Below are 16,157 nucleotides of genomic sequence, written 5' to 3'. Positions count from 1 at the left end.
GAAACTGGGTAGAGAGGGCTTCTTGAGGTGGTGGGGGGCAAGGGATAGATGGATACACAAACACCTTCTTCTCTCCATTGGGGGGGATGGATGAGTGCCCAGCAGAGAGGTGAGCCTAGGGAAACAGGAGAAGACAGAGATGAAAAAGATGGAATGTGGAAACTGAGGCCACTCATAGTGTGCAGGTCCTGGAGAGAGACACTGTTGTTTGAGTAGATGATGGGGAAGAGCAGTAACCTGGCTTGTGCTGCAAGTTTTACATTATTTGGAAGGTGTTTTCTGACGTCATATGTGCCTGAGAAGGTAAGAGGACAAGGCACAAAGAGTTGGTTTATAGAGATGAAATACATGTAGCTAAATTAAAAAAATAATTTCTCTTGGTAATTCTATACTAAAGTATCCTTCCCTTTCTCCTAGGCTGGTCTTTTACACAGGTCACCAGAACATGTGCTGTGACCACATGTTCCTGGAAGTCCACATGAACCAGGACTGCTGCCAAGAAAGATCCCTGCACTTGGGTGCTCATCAGGACCCTGTTCCTACTCACATCCCCCACTCCCAACACCTTTCTCACTGGACTTGGTTTCCAGAGAGCACAGCAGTCCTGAGCACTAGCACTGGAGATCAAAGAGGATGCTTCCCTCATTTTGGAGTGAGTTTCACAGCAGGCTTGGGAGCTGAGTGCTTTATACTTTCTGTGAGAAGAAATACCTAAATGTTTGTCTTGGTTTTGCCTCAGAAACTGATTTCAGGTCTAGGATGGCTGAGAAATAGGTCAGAAGGTATATAAACTGCAGCTTATGTGAGATACTGCAAAATCATCTTCAAGATGAAGTGTTGTCTTTTTTAATCAAGCTCCACTGCACAAGTCTGCCAGGAAACCAATTTCTTCATCCAAAGAAGGTGTAAAAAGAGTGGAAACCCACCTGCTTAACCAGACAGTCCTGTTGATGGGGACTGTCAGTGTCCATGTTTGCAGTCCCTTAGCTCCCTTGTCTCTCTTGCACTGGATGTTTTACCTGGGAGAACATGAGCCACACATAGGAGAGCTGAGCCTCTGATTCAGCAGCCCAGGAGACACTCCATTCCTGGGAATTTTTTTCCTAAGATCTCTTTCAATACCTGTTTACAAAGCTCCCACTTTTCTGCATCACAAGGGAGTGTTCATAAAGGAAGTTAAGGAAATCTAAAAAAACACTGTCTATTGTTTCCTGCACAGTCAAACTCTCTATAGAATAATCAGAAGCACAACTTGAGACTGGGTTTGGTTTGATGTTTTTATTGTTTCAATCATAAATATCATGCTTAATGGTCAACATTCCTCTGAGATGTCTGCAGCCTTTGATGGTCACTGAGAGGTTATGCTGGGAAACTTGGTGACAAGGACCGAACAGGTCCGTATATAATCCACGCACTTGAAATCCTAGGCAAAGAGTAAGGCAACTGTTGCAGTACTGCAAATGTTGCTACTTTTTAGTCCTCCTCTCTGGAGTTCACCGTCTTCACTCTTGGACCTTCCTCCCCTGAGCTTCTGCCTCAAGGATGCTCTTTCCCTCCCTGTGGGAACAGCAGAGCGGGTTCCCATGGCCATGTCCCAGCTGCTGGTGAAGGTGCCCTGCATTTTCTGGAAGGTGGAATGTCTGGCTGGCTTCTGTTCAGCTTCTCCTCCTCCTCAGTGTCTGTAGGCTTTCTCCACATCCTTGATTTCTTGCAGTCTCCTTGTGGTTTCAGACCTGTCATTTTCTGGCAGCACTTGACATGACATGCAGAAGACTGAAGCAGCACAAGGCTTTGGAAAATAGATCACGGTTTTCCAGCCATGTCTGTCCCTTTCAAGCAGTGACTCATCTTTATGCCCTCTCAGATGTCTGTTTTGCCCCTTTTCACAGCTGGTCGTTCTCAGAGAGCACGCAGCTGGCAATTTACACAAGCACAGTTTAGTGGCAGACAATGAGGTAGAAGAAAGGACCGGTCGAACTGTAGGACAGACAGAACTCACCTGGACAAGCAGTCATTCTCTTCTATGACAAAATGCAAAACCCGTCAGAGGAGAACAGCAACAGGATTAGTAACAGAAGAGGAAGTGTATTCTGAACATCCTTCCACACTTGTTCCTACCTTGAACAGCAAAGTAAATATGTACTTTAGCAGAGAGAGATCTTGAGGCATCCTTCATCTTGTACCACTGCCCATCCCTGGCCTACAGAAGAAGGTGTTTTCAGATGAACTGAAGGGGTTTTTAAAGCGAAACCACAGCTGGTACACACTGAAGGACACAATTCACCAATGCAAATCACTGAGTAGATTTCCACCTTCAGGAAGCAATAAAAGTGTCCTGCCTGACAGCGGGACCTTCATGTGCCAAGATTATAACAAGGAATAGAGCAGTGGTTCTCCAGCCTAAGACATGTATTTCCCAAGGACCAAATATTCTGGATCTGCACAACCTAAAGAAAGACCAAGGAGAGTCAAAAATTATCCTTAGAGTCTTTAGGAAATACCCTGAGAAAACTGTGTCACCAAACACAGGCTGAAGGTAGAAATAAATCACCTTGATTCACCAAAAGCAGGTGTTGCCAGTTGGGCATTTCAGTGGCAGAAAAGTGTTCTGGGCCAGCCCAGCTCTGTACAAGCAGAGTCAGGGCTGATCTTCACACTGGAGCTTCCTCTTGCCACAAGGAAAGAGAAAGGGTACAGATTGTACTTAGACAGCGGCACTCAGCCACTGTGTGCATATGTAACAACTTCCAAATCAGGATTCTCCTCCAGGAAAGGTCTCTTTCCAAGCAGAAAAGTTGCAGTGCACTTGTTTACGTACCTTGCTCATCTTTCCGCCAGAGAAAGCATCACTTCTCAAGTACAGTCAGGATATTGGAGGATGTCCTGTAAACCTCTCAAAGGCAGTGTCCAGCTGATCAAACCTTGAAAACAAGCACAGATCTAACTGTTGCAATCATGGAATTAGTGAGGATGGGAAAGAGCCTAAAGATCGAGACCAACTGTCCCCCCAGCACTGCCAAGGCCACCACTAAACCATGTCCCCATGTGCCACATCTACACAGCTTTTAAATCCTTTCAGGGATGAGGACTTCACCACTACCCTGGACAGCCTGTGCCAGGGCTGGATGAGCCTTTCCCCAGAGATTCTTCCTTATATCCAACCTGAACCTCCCCTGCAACAACTTGAGGCTGGTCCCTCTTGTCCCGTCCTTTGTTCCCTAGGAGCAGAGCTCGACCCTCACATGGCTGCATCCTCCTGCCAGGGAGTTGGGGAGAGCAAGAAAGTCCCTCGAGCCTCCTTTTCCCCAGGCTGAGCCCTCCCAGCCCCCTCAGCCGCTCCTTGTCCTCCAGACCCTTCCCCAGCTCTATTCTCTTCTCTGGTCGTGCTCCAGCCCCGCAATGTCTTTCTTATAGTGAAGCACCCAGAACTGACCCCAGAACTGGGGGTCAACCTCAGCATAGGCGGATGGTCACCGCCCTGGTCCCATTGGCCACACTGTGGCTGGTACAGCCCACGTGCTGTGGGCCTCCTTGCCTGCCTGGGCACAACTGGGCTCATGGTCAGTCGGCGTGTGCCCAGGCGGGCAGGGAGATGAAAGGGCAGGCCTCCCCAGCCAGGCAGCGCTCTGCTCTGGGGACCCCGAGCTGCCCCTACAGGATGGAGCTCCGGACACCGCCTGGATATCCCAGACATGGTCTGGACACCCCACACACCTCCCAGACATGCCAGATACTTCCACGCTTGCGTCCCGCCCAGCCCAAATTCGCCTTCCGTCGCCGTTTCCGCTTCCGTCAGCATTTCCGCTTCCTGCAGTGGCTGTCGCGATGTCGGCGCTGGCAGCAAATCCGAACAATCCCGTGGTTTTCTTCGATGTAACCATCGGCGGGCAGGTGGGGGTGCCCGGGGACGAGGAGCTGCCGCGCCCAGGGAGGGACTGCGGGGATAACTGGGGATGTCGGAGTGTTGTGGGGATGAGAGAGCACGGGGCGTGCTGGAGATTCATCGTGGCGCTTGCGGGGCCGCAACTGGAGGCGCTCGGAGGGGCGGTGCCAGGAGACGGGTAGCGGGGCTCTGGGATCATAGGACCCATCGGGAAGGGCTCGCAGTGGAGAGGGGCACGGCTGCGTCAGGAGGGGCCTGTAGGGGTGGGGGTGAATGAGGAGACTGGATTTGTGGGAGTGCCCGGGGTCGGACGGCAGGTGTCTGTGTGTGACGGGACCTGGAAGACTCACCTGGCCCCCGTCTCCTCAGGAGGTCGGCCGCATGAAGATCGAATTGTTCGCTGATGTTGTACCCAAAACAGCAGAGAACTTCAGGTAAGGAGCAGCTACTGTTCCTTCAGCTCAGCCTGGAGTGGAACTGCAAAGGCTTTCTGGTGCAGGAATGTCTTTTGGGGGCAGAGTGATTAGCTGACACCTGCCCCAAACTCCTTCACCTGCTTTCTGTCTCTCTCTGTTCTCAGAGATGCTGTATGGCATCCTGGTCTCTCATGGGACCCCGTCTGGCTGGAAGGGGTCTAGGCCTCCTTTGCTTCCTCTGTAAAGCCTCCTGATCTGCTCCATGCATTTAGAACAGGCAGTGCCTTTTGCCATGGTGGAGGTCTCCTGGCCACCCAATTCTCCTGCCATCAACTGAGAGATGCATCATGTGAAAGCCCACTTCCATCAGAGGGATGGACATACCCTGATCTCTGTCAAACATGGTTCCTACCCCACATTCACTGTCTCTTACAGTCTTAGTGTTAAATCTCTGACCTCCTCAACACAAAGAGCAAAGAAAATATTTTGAAATGGCAGGGGGAAGGAGTTGCCATTTCCTGTTCCTGTTTCACTGGGGACATCCCCAACACAATAAGGGGAGTCCTGTACACCAGTTGGTATAGCCCTCAGAGTTCACATGCACCTAACACTCTGCTCTCTTTTTTGTTTGCCAGGCAGTTTTGTACAGGTGAATTCAGGTAAGTGGGTTATAATGTCCTTTAAGTATCACACTGGAGAAACAGGGCTGGGTGAGGTGGAAAGGATTTGTCTTGAACGTTTTCATGTTGTACCAGTACTAAATGGAAGAGTTACAGAAATCTGCTCTGAAGAAATTGTGAGGGGCTTGGAGACTCACAGAAATGGCAGGTTTCCCCTTTTGATGTGATGTTTTTGTGCCCAGGTGGCTCTAAAAAGCCCTGTCTGCAAAGCCCACCTGCTCATGCTGCACATTGCAATGGGATCCTGTGAAGATGATGGTGTAGGTGTTGCAGGGAACAGAGTAATTTTCATGTGCAGAACCCACTTGAGGCTTCTTTTTGCCTCCAACAGCAGCGGCTGAGAGGCTGCAGTGCTTGGTTGTATTTCAAGGGAGCTGCTAATGGATAGGGTAACCTTTTGTGACTCTGAATTTCTGGAAGAGTTTTGTGTTGGGGTATCCAATAAGTTGCAATAATTTTCCTTTTTACTTCTTTGCAGGAAAGACGGTGTCCCTATAGGTTATAAAGGAAGCACCTTCCATAGGTAATTCATCTGCTGTTGTTTAGACACTTAGTAGCAGTCTGAGCCAGACAGGGTTTTGTGACCTGCCCTGAGGTATTAGTGATGTTGGAGATATTTGTGGGTCATGGCTAATGTAATTCTGTGGCTCTGGGGACCTGGGGGTGCTGTCAGTTGTGTTTGCTGGGGTCACTGGGAGGAATCTCCTGTTCCTGGTGTGCCACATTAGAGATGTGGCATCTATCACCTAATTTCTATCCCTGGTCAAAAGCAATGAGTCCTAAATGACCTTATATCAACCACTAATTAATATTTGTTTTAGATTTTAGAACTGCCATATTCACAGACTGCTAACTTCTGTTGTACAGTGAGGCAGAACCCCTTTTTACACTGACCTTCTTGAGGCCTTTGGCCACTGAGAACTGTTGTTTTACTTCTTTAGGGTAATAAAGGATTTCATGATCCAAGGAGGTGACTTCGTAAATGTATGTACTCCTGTATTCTTTTTGTCCTTTTCGTCCATGGTATAACATGCTGCTCTTTCCAAGTGTCTGTGCTGATTTGTGGGATCTCTTTTTTGAGGTATCCAGTAGTAACTAGAGGTCTCCTCATAGCATTGCTGCCATCTTACTGCAACAGACAATAAAGCACTTGAAAACAAATCTGGAGCCTTGGATGAACACAAATTCTTTCCAAAATATTTCATCTCTGGAATTGCCTGGCAGTACCCTGGAAGCTTTCAAAACTTGCAAACTTTTTTTTGCCCTGTTTTCCTTCCCCCTTCTGTTGTCCTCCCCCAGACAAAAACCTCTGAATTTCTATTCGCTTTGTAGAGAGACCCTAAGTACAGAATCCAGTATCTAATGTAAGAAGTCTTTTAAATCAAAACTAACCTGTTATTACTAAACTGTCTCAAAATAGAAAAGACTTTGCGCCTACAGTGGTGGTCTTGCTCTTACATGGGGATAAGCAGAAGGTATGGGTAAGGCTGAAGGGCCACAGGACCTCTTTGCTGTCCTAGAACCCAGTAAAATTATTTTATTTTTTTGAAGTGTTTCAAAATATGAGATGAGCAATAAAGCTTTTTTATTGTAATACTTGGTTGTATGAAAGTCTCTGAGAGAAATGACCACACAGCAGGTGGTTCAGCCACACCAGACTTTGGGGTAGTTGCTACTTGTGACACTGCTCAGATGTCCCAGTGTGCTTTATTAGTTCCACTGCAGCTCAACAGGCTTTACAGATTGCTCCGGTATTTGGAATTTATATGTTACATTTATTACAAAGCCACTTGGGGAGCAAGCACAGTCACACTGACCCCTGAGACAGGGTGTAAGTTCCTGTCTCAGAGCCAACAGTTTAAGTAAACTACAGAGAGCAGGAGGAAAGGAAACAAGGGCTGAGCAAGTAGAGCAAAAGATGTGGAGCCACATGTAGTATATTACTGCTATTTTATTGTTCTATTAAGTTTGGCCTAATAAAGATTATGTATGTTAAGCAGAAAGGCAATGGAGACAGGTTGCAGCAAGGCAGAAGAAATGGGTCTGAGGTGACAGAAAAAAGGAAACTCAACACAGAAGTAAAATTAATTGTTAGGATAGTAAATTTAAGTGACCATACCAGAGATACCCATTTGCATTGCTTCTACAGCTTTCCCTGGAGGGTTTCTCATTGCATTATCTTTAAGGACCCTGTTAAAGGGTCCTTGCTCAGTCCTTTCGTCATCATACAGGAATGTCTCTACAGGGTGGGACCCAAGGGCAGGGTGGCCTTTCAGCAGTCCCTCAAGTCAGTGTGCCTGACGTGAGCCATATGCCGGGCTTCTGCAGAGTTCTGAGCTTGTGGGCTGTCAGAGCGTTCAACCTGTAGCTGTCACATGCTGCTTTCATTTATAAGTGTCCTGAGATCTGAATGCTTGGGCTTGTAGTTAAGCACAAGATGTTTGGACTTAGTAGAAAATACAGCACAAACTAGAAAATCTTTATTTTAGAAACTGTCTTTGCAGAATAGAGAGATTGTTTTCCTGTTTTCAGTAAAGTCACAGAAAATAAGGTGAAATAACATAAAGCCACCATAAGCCAACTTTTGTCATGCAACCACTTCTGCTTTCTTTGTCACACCAGCTGGTACTTCTGCATCTCCTCCCTTTTCTCTTCCAAGTCCTGATGGGTCTGTACCAAGCAATCTGTAGCCTCCACTTCACTCTGGGAGGCTTGGACTTAACTCTTACTATCCCCATAGGTTTCTGCCAACATATGAATGGCAAGCAATGAACTGTGTAGTTAGAAACCAGTTGCTGTTCTTCTTCAGAAATGAAACACTGAATGTCTTCACTGCTAGTGTATATAAATGGCAGTACAACATTCGTTTTGCCCTTTCCTCTTGCTTGGAAATTTTAAAATTTACTTTTTAAGTTGAATTGTTCTGTAGCAATTGCTACAGAGCAAATGCTGTGGCTGACTGGGTTCTTCTCTCATACAGGGAGACGGCACTGGAGTAGCCAGTATATATAGAGGTCCTTTTGCAGATGAAAACTTCAAGCTGAAACATTCTGCTCCTGGTCTGCTTTCTATGGTGAGTATGAAATAACGACATTAGAGACTAAAAAGCTTTTGTTGCTTTCTCTATGCCCTTTTCCTAAGCGTATACATTATTTGCTGGACAACAGAATCTCTGCCATTGGGTACAAGAGCTGCTTTATAACTACTAGTCAAGCAGCTGCTTATGGGTTAATATGTTGAGTAACACAATACTCCTGATCCTGCCTCATCCTTTTTTGGTAGCCTGTTGGAGCACTGGGACAGGCTTGGCTTGATAGCTTTCAGAAGAGCTTAATTCTTACAGTTTTTGTGCAGGATGAAACAGAGATTTGGGAGGCACAGCAGTGTTACCATGGTATCTTTTGAAACAGACCTTCCTGTTCAACATAGTAGGAGAAACTGCAACCATTGCACATTGTCTGGTAGGAACAATATTCTGAGTTTTGGAGTAGAAAGCAAATGGAGCCAGTGTTTCAGTGTTCCTATCCACAACTGTTTCTTCCCCAGCTCTTTCAGCTGCTCTGCCCTTAAAACCACTTGCTTAGGACGTTTCATCATTTGAGTTAGTTATTCATCTGTGTTGAAAGCATGGCCCAAAAAGAGGTGTCGTGACACAGCTAAGCAGCTAGTGTACTGTGGTATGAGAGAAGGGATTCACTCCAGTATTGCCAGCTTTGCATTAAAGTGGCATGGCTCTGAAGTCATTATACTGGGTCAAACCAGGAGCCATGGATCCCAGCTGGCTAGCATTAACTAGAAGAATCTTTTGAAGCTGGCTAGCATTAACTAGAAAGCCAAAATGACCCCGTCTTGTGCAGTCCTGCAGCTGCAAAACTTGCCCAGTTCACTCATCAAGGCAGAAACTTGTTTTAGTAGCTTTTGGTTGTCAGTGTTGCAAATGGACTTCAGTGTTGCAGAGATGTTTTCTTGACAGAGTGCAAATGCTCTGGGTTTTATGCTTGGGTGTCACATCTGCATCCCACTGTTCCTGTGAGCCCTATGCATATGCAATTGTTACTCTTCTCATCATGATCATCAGAACACCTTTTGTTTCAATTTTGTTTCTATTCTGAGGAGGTTCCTTTTATTCTGAGGAAACCTCCCAAAAACCAGAAATCAGCTGCTTTGTTTTCTTGCACTGGTTTCTGGCTTTCAGTTTTCCCCAGGACAATACTGCAGCCAATAAGTACTCACCAAAAAGTTCAGCCTTTATTCAGGTGTGTGTTCTAGAGCCTGGACTTCAGCACAATCTTCTGCTGAATGCGCCTTTGTAGAACTGTAATAAATAGTTGGTGATGTGGCTCTTGCACACTCTGGTGTGACAAGAGTTGGTGACATGCTACATCTCCTGCAGATGTGTATCTTGTTTCCTTTGGTTCGTCTAGCAATAAGCTAAAAATAAGATGCTCTTGTGCAAGAGCTCTTTCTTATGTGTCTGCCTTCAGTTTTGGCCAGTCTGAAATTGTTGTATTTTGTCATTCTCAACCCCCAGGCAAACAGTGGTCCAAGTACCAATGGCTGCCAGTTCTTCATCACGTGCTCCAAGTGTGACTGGTTGGATGGGAAACACGTTGTGTTTGGTGAGTACCTGCAGTAAAAGTTCTGGAGTGCCAGAGACATCCCTGCAGGGCAGCTGTTAAAATAAATAGTGAGAATCAGAATCTCCTGAACTGGAAGAGACCCAGAGGGATCATCAAGTCCAACTTCTGACCCTCCACAGGACACCCCAACAATCCCACCCTGTTTCTGAGAACACTGTTGAAATTCTCCTGGAGTTCTGGCATCTGAAATTCTCCTGGAGCCTTGGGGCTGTTACCATTCCCTAGGGAGCGTATTCAGTGCCTGACCACCCTCTGGGTGTGGACTGCTTGTTCTTCCATCCTTGTGCTGTCAGAGGGATCTGTGCAACCTAATACTGTGATGAACCACTGTTGAAATGAATAATGTTTTTCACATTTAATTTCACATGTTAGTCCAGATGAGTTCAGTGTGCTGTATTTCTACACAACTCCTTGTGCCAGTGCAGAAGTCACAGATGAGTGGAGGGATACCTTCGTTCTCCACTATCAGAGAGGACTTTCAGCAGAGTTTTTGGACAGTAATTCTGTGAAATCACATCTGCCAACTTGCATTTACTGCTGCTTGGAGTGTAGGAATTCCAGGCCAGCCTTAAGATGGTGGTCTCAAACCCAGATTTCCACATACACCACCCCTGTGATGGGAAAAGGCAGTTAATCTCTGCTGAATGTGGAGAATATTTGAAGAGGATAGTTTTCTTTAGGAGTTTAGAGATCAGTAACAAACCTTGAAGTGTCCAGTAGTTACACACTGCACAGGGTTTTCCACAGGCGATGAAAATGCATGTACCTGTGATGAGTGGGGGGGGGAACCAAAGGTAGAAAAGGGTCATTTAAAGTAGATACGTTTTCTTATTCTAGGTAAAATTGTCGATGGACTCTTGGTCATGAGAAAAATTGAAGTAAGTTTGAATATGGCTACTTCCCTGTGAATATCTGCATTGGAAAGTCATGTACAGGATTGAGTTGTCCTGTTCTCTCCTGCTGTCTGTTTACAGGATACCAGGGAACACCAGTGTTGATAACTGGCATTATTGGTTGTCATCATTATAATGTAGCATGAAATCTGTTGAAGCACAGGCTGTCATACGAGTTTGCTTTGGAAATGCTAGGCTCTTGTGAGCTCTGATAATCTTTGAGCAGGGATTGTGTTCTTGGCTTTATTTGCTTTGCATTTGTTCAGGAGACTGAAATAAAAAGTTGTTCCATCAGCAGCTCAGACAAGAGCGTAGACCATCGCACTTCTGTGCCGTTGCCTGGGATTATTCAATGGATGCAAAATCATCAGTTCTGCTGATCCGCGATCAGCATGTTAATAAGAAAAATTAAACTAATCTCCTGATGGGCTACCAGGAGCTGAAGATAAATGCAGTCCGGGTGGTGATTGCTGCCAACGTCAGGCCTGGGTGTCATGGCACGATAACAATAGCAGCAAGCTCTGTGAGACAGCCAGCACTGACTCCATGACACTCGTGGGATAATGTGCATAAGAGCCTCTAATCTAAAAAGTGGGGCAAACTCAGAGCTGTTGGGTTTTGAGAAAACGTCATGTGGAAGGAGCTGTACAGCATGGTATAACCTGCTGGACGATTATGTTGAGCCTGCTTTGGGTATCAGTACAGTGAGACCAAAGTAAAGAAAATTAAATTATTAATTAGATTTGGAGAAGAACAGCCAAGTCCAGCACATCAGGAGGTTCAGAATGAGGGTTGCTGTGTCGCTGTCTCTTTCTCTCTCACTGTCATTTTTCTCTTTCTGTATGAATACAAGCTTGTTTTGCTTGTGGCAATTGCTTTTAGTATCAAAGCCAGAGCAGCCTCAAGTATCTTATGAAGAGCTCTCCAGTTTTTGCTCTGTTCCTTCCCTCACGTTCAGAGGACCAGCCTCTGGTCTGTGTCTCAAACCTCTGCCCACAGAGAGAATTCACCAGCTCATGCTTGGGCCTGTTGCCAAATGTGCAATGGTGCCTCAGAGCCTGGTTCCTCAGAGCTGTGTCTGGAATTCCCTGTTCCTCATGTTAGAGAGATATCTCTTAGCCAGTCTTCCAGTACCTGTCACTGCCTGGGTTTGCTGTGCTTTTGTAAGTTTTAATGTTTTATATTTTTTTGTCCCCAGAATGTGCCTACGGGTCCCAATAACAAACCTAAGCTGCCAGTTGTCATCTCTCAGTGTGGGGAAATGTGAAGTGATGAAAGAGCAGTGTGGTAAGTCTCAGTCTTCACAGGCACCGTGCCATGAACTCTGGACTGCTCTGCTTCTTACTTTTCTCTTGACTTACTTTCACATTCCTTTGAACCTGCAGAGAGCTGTCTCAGCTCAGTGAAACAACAGAAAATGCTTCTCTAACAGCATTCGTTTTTGCCAGCTCAAGTCCCAGAACTGGCTTCCCTCCAAACTGCACAAACACTAGAGGCAGCACAGCAGGGATAAGATTTTGCAGCTGCAGTCAAGGGGAAGATGGGTTTGTGGGAGCTTTTTCTTGGATTGGGTTAGGCTTCCTTGAAGTCTGGACTCTAGAAAGTGGATGAAAGGGAATTGCAGCAGTAATCCATCTGGCATTATCCAGGCAGTCTAGTTGGTGGGAGGCCTCACTTTGACGTGCAGGGTGGAGAACTCTCCAACAGCTACAAAAAGCAGAGTAACCATGGCTGGTACAGGCAAGGATCAAGAAAAGCGGAGAGAAAGGGGGGACATGAGCCTTCTTGCTCAGTACAGCTGTAGGGCTGCCACCATTGAAGGACCAAGGAATTACCTTTTTACATAGTTTTACCTTAATTTGAAAAAAGTACCACTGTCCTTATCTGAAGGGAGATGTTTCCACTATTTACTGTTATTCAGGCTTCATTTTGGTTAAACCAGTAGCCTCAGGCTAACATACAGTATTCAGTTGCCATTTGTCTGCTCACTTTACCATAAAAACCACATGTATTTAACCAAATCTATCTAGATTTCGGTGTTTTGGGCTGCAGCTTGTCGAAAATCTGCTGTATTAGCTTTTTGGTTGCTGATTTTTTTTCAAAATTTCAGGAGGCAGCTTTGACAAAAGCACATACCCACAATTTTTGACCTTCCATTAAATGATATCCCAGGGCAGCTGGAATTGCCCATAATGTTCCCTCTTTCATAATAAAGTCTTAGAGATCTGCAGCACCTCAGACTCTTGGGACCTCGTGCTATTTGATGAAGTGACAGCAGGGAATCTAATAATTTTTCTGTTCCCCTGGTACTCTGGTGGTATTTACAGGCTTTTGAACAAAGCCTGCTAGCAAGGCTGTCCCTTTCTTGCAGAGCTGCGCTGAAGGATTTGGGTCCCCTTTAGGGTTGTCTTTGGGCCCAGACTTACTTATCATTTCAGTTTGGAGTACAGGACCTCTGGCCAATGTCCAGCTTGAATCTGGAAGCCTTTCATTCATAGGTACAAGGCTGGTGCCACCTTGCTTATTTCCCAGCTGGGTCTTAGGAACAGCCTTGCTGCGCCCTGATGTCTCTCAGCTGCCTGGGGATGAGAACAGCTTTTGCATCGCCTGACGTCAGACAGCCAGATCAGCTACTTGTCAAAATACTTGAAAATCCGCTGGGAGAAACAGGCACTGTTGGTTTTAACTTCAGAAGCAGATGCAGTTGCCTGGCAGGCAGACTCAGGAGGACTCCTGATTTCTCTGGATGATGAGAGCTGGTGTATGCAGCAACTTAAAACTGCTGTTTGGCCCCCAGTGTCACTGCACAGCCTGGCTACTGTAGGATGGGTTGGGAATGGCTGTCCAGCATTTCAGACCTGTTTCTTCTTCCTTTCAGTGTTCCTTTGCAGGTTCCAGTGTTCCTTGTGCTGGCTCCATGCAATTCCAATTCCAGCTAGCTCACCCACTGCCCCAGACTTCTCCACAGGCCAGATCCATGCTCTTGAGGTTCTGCTGAAATTATTTAATAATGGGCTTCTCTCCTTTCTTTTTTTTTTTATAACATTTTGAAATGTAAATAAAGAATTTTTTAAACATGTGCAGTGCACATCAGTTAACATTTGTGGGGATGGATTCTTCTCCAGGTGAGAACGGCTGTAGCATCTTCAGCCATGTGCGTTATCCCTGGCTGGTTCAGTCAGGAATGTTTACTGCATGGTGTTGAGAGAAGGGGTGAAAGGAGCTTGGCAGAGCTGTGCTGCATCAGCTCTTTCACTCAGCAGGTTAACTATGATTGCCTGGCTGGTAGAAAGGTTCTCGGCATCTTGAGAATCTCCAGGACCTTTGTGTGTGCAGCCTTACTGAGGCACGAGGAATTGATATAGCACAGATTCCATTCGTGAGTGCTGGGCTCTGAGGAGAATTCTGATATAAACAAGTGTCTGTCAGCCCTCCCCTAGCAGATGGTAGCACCAGGCCATTGAGCTGTTAAGTGCCACCGGTGTTGGAGGAGTTCCCCTGGGTTCTACAAGGGTGCTGGATCAGGCCTGTCATCTGAGAAATACAGAGTGGTGATGCTATAGGAATGAAATCAGGGCTGCTTGTCCTGTGTGGTGCAGAGAGCGCAGCTGAGGCTGCCTTTCTTCTCTCAGAAACAGGGCTGGGAGTTCACCCACCTGGCGGGGGACAAGCCAGCACTCTGCACAGGCCTGGGTTCCAGCAGGAGCTTCTCATCCAGCCGTTTAAAGGTAAAGGAGTTAGGACAGTCTGCTCTGTCACATGCTGGTGCTTCATCCCTTGTGGAGAGATCCCATCCCTCCTTGGGCAGCCGATGTAGGGTGCACTCTGTGCCTGAGCTAGGCCTTGCCCAGCGCTGACATGCTGCAGGAGACTCCCAAAGGCTCGGCTGTGCTCTTTTCTCTTGTGACTCTTTGAAATCCTGGCAGTAGCTCCAGCTGTCAGGATTCGTATGTCCTCATTCCTGGGATTGCACAGCAGATGAGGACACTTAGTTCTTTCCAGCCTGAGGCATGTGACTTTGTACCTGTAGAACATTAGGTGATAAAAGAAGCACAGACACCACAGTCTTTTTTTTTCACAGCCGCACAAATGCTTTGCAGAGGGCCCTCCTATAAGAGGAGGGTTAAAGATTCTCAACAGGCTGGCTCAGGTGCCTCAGGGAGCTCTGCCTGCCAGTGCAGTGCTGAGGTTTGCACTTCTGGCTGCTGGTACCTAAATTCACCACTTTTTCGCCAGGGAAACCAGTTTATTTCTGGTCCAGGGTTAGCAGCCTGATGAGTTTATATCATTGCCATTAGCTGATCTCACTTCCTGCATACAGGCGTCATAGAGCAAATCCTGGAATCTTCTGTAGAGCAGGTGATGGAGCCCCTCTCAGCTCCAGCATCTTCCTCCAGCTGTGGATGCTGCAGGTGGAGTTGGTGTTTCTGGTGGCCTGTGCATTTCCCTGAGGGTCTGAGTTGCCTCTGGACCCCGCAGTGTTACCCCCCCTAAACACATTGTTGGGGCCCATAGTTTCAGCTGTAGGTGCATGGCCCTGACATCCCCACAGATTTCCTCCCAGAGCTGGAGTTTCCTCCACCATTTTCTCCCTCTTGGGTCTCTGTCTGTTGTATTCCCTAATTCCCATTCTATTGTAAGATTATTTTTCAGGTGACTCACTAAGCAGCATCCAGTTTTGACATCATTCTAGCTTTATCCAAGCCATCATCCTGGTACAGATCCTTCTGGGATTGTGTTATTGTTTTCAAGCCCTTTTGTTTGTTAACTGAGTTGAAGATCAGGTGGAAGAATTCCCAAGAGAGTGGGATTAGACCAGTGTTCCTAATGGGTTGATGTGGTGGGTTGACCTTGGCCTCACTGGAGTCCCTCACTTGGCCGTGGTAGAATGTGGGGAACTGGGATGGTGAACTGGATGGTGATTTGTGTGCAATGGTGAAAGGGCTGATCCCAAGGGGATACATGTTGGTTGCAAAGACAGTGGAGTGGTGGGTCATCTCCCAGAGACTTTCTAGGTGGTTGCTGATGACCTTTCCCTCCTCTTATTGCAGACAAATTACATAGCCAAGGCAGGGCTGGGAATCTGTGGCCACCAACCACATTTTTCAAGTGCCTAAGAAAAATAGAGTGTTGGACAACAGGATTTCCCTCTGGACCTTGCCTCTGGGGAATCCAGCAAGAGATGTTGGATATCTCCAGGCCGCTGTAAGGTGAAGACAGAGGGATAGGAGGCAAAGAGGAGCTGAGAGGTGGTGGTTGGACAACGGCTCCAGCAGGGTGAAGGACCCAGCAGTGATGCTTTCCCGAGAGGCTGGGTGGGTAGAAAGGCTCAGGGTGAGGAGCTGCCCCAGCCCCTCCGGGGAGGGCAAGATGGGATGTTAAGGGAAAGGCTGATTCCCCGCGGGTCAGCGCAGTGCTGTAGCTGCACGCCCGCACGTGGGATAGGGAGCTCTGATACGGCTCCAAATCCGTCATCTCCCGCTTGTAATTAATGCTCCCGGGCCCTGTCTGCCAATCACTGATGGGAGTGGGCGCCCGTGGAGCGCTAGGACCGGAGCCGCCCACGGGATCGCTGTGCGCTGGATCTTTCTCGCGAGCGGAAGCGGAGTCGGAGGCGGGACAGAAGAGGAGCCACCGCCACATGG

General features: G+C 47.1%; 1 protein-coding gene and 1 long non-coding RNA gene across 10 annotated transcripts; one reads left to right on the top strand and one right to left on the bottom strand.

Annotated features, from left to right (window-relative positions):
* Window positions 1–1,263: 1,263 nt before the first annotated feature.
* On the bottom strand, window positions 1,264–7,961 carry LOC146428473 (uncharacterized). Of its 6 annotated transcripts, none has more exons than XR_014856174.1 (5): window positions 7,099–7,961; window positions 3,434–6,108; window positions 2,819–2,921; window positions 2,000–2,118; window positions 1,264–1,914 (listed from the first exon to the last, which is right to left on the bottom strand). It is a non-coding gene; the product is annotated as an uncharacterized LOC146428473 (long non-coding RNA). The 6 variants fall into 6 exon arrangements; XR_014856171.1 differs by lacking the exon at window positions 7,099–7,961 and adding an exon at window positions 2,552–2,668 and having other exon boundaries at window positions 2,000–2,447; window positions 3,434–3,638; XR_014856170.1 differs by lacking the exon at window positions 7,099–7,961 and having other exon boundaries at window positions 3,715–3,849.
* On the top strand, window positions 3,761–16,004 carry PPIH (peptidylprolyl isomerase H). 4 transcript variants are annotated; one of them, XM_085080308.1, is made up of 10 exons: window positions 3,761–3,891; window positions 4,253–4,317; window positions 4,935–4,958; window positions 5,458–5,502; window positions 5,921–5,963; window positions 7,960–8,052; window positions 9,511–9,598; window positions 10,457–10,497; window positions 11,711–11,799; window positions 14,145–16,004. In XM_085080308.1, the coding sequence occupies exons 1-9, from the start codon at window positions 3,826–3,828 to the stop codon at window positions 11,777–11,779; spliced, it is 534 nt and encodes a 177-aa protein (XP_084936434.1). In that variant the 5' UTR covers window positions 3,761–3,825; the 3' UTR covers window positions 11,780–11,799; window positions 14,145–16,004. The 4 variants fall into 4 exon arrangements, with proteins under 4 accessions (XP_084936434.1, XP_084936431.1, XP_084936432.1 ...); XM_085080305.1 differs by lacking the exon at window positions 14,145–16,004 and adding an exon at window positions 13,391–13,591; XM_085080306.1 differs by lacking the exon at window positions 14,145–16,004 and adding an exon at window positions 13,404–13,591 and having other exon boundaries at window positions 11,711–11,809.
* The last annotated feature ends 153 nt before the right edge of the window (window positions 16,005–16,157 follow it).

This window comes from Lichenostomus cassidix, chromosome 21 (assembly GCF_008360975.1).
Source record: "Lichenostomus cassidix isolate B80296 chromosome 21, HeHo_3.0, whole genome shotgun sequence".
Taxonomy (NCBI): Eukaryota; Metazoa; Chordata; class Aves; order Passeriformes; family Meliphagidae; genus Lichenostomus; species Lichenostomus cassidix.
This window is presented reverse-complemented; position numbering and strand designations above follow the sequence as displayed.

Coding starts and splice junctions, on each gene's coding strand:
- PPIH (XM_085080308.1), top strand. CDS start 3,826: ATGTCGGCGCTGGCAGCAAATCCGAACAATCCCGTGGTTTTCTTCGAT. Junction 3,892..4,252: donor ATGTAACCATCGGCGGGCAG/GTGGGGGTGCCC, acceptor CCGTCTCCTCAG/GAGGTCGGCCGCATGAAGAT. Junction 10,498..11,710: donor TGGTCATGAGAAAAATTGAA/GTAAGTTTGAAT, acceptor TTTTGTCCCCAG/AATGTGCCTACGGGTCCCAA.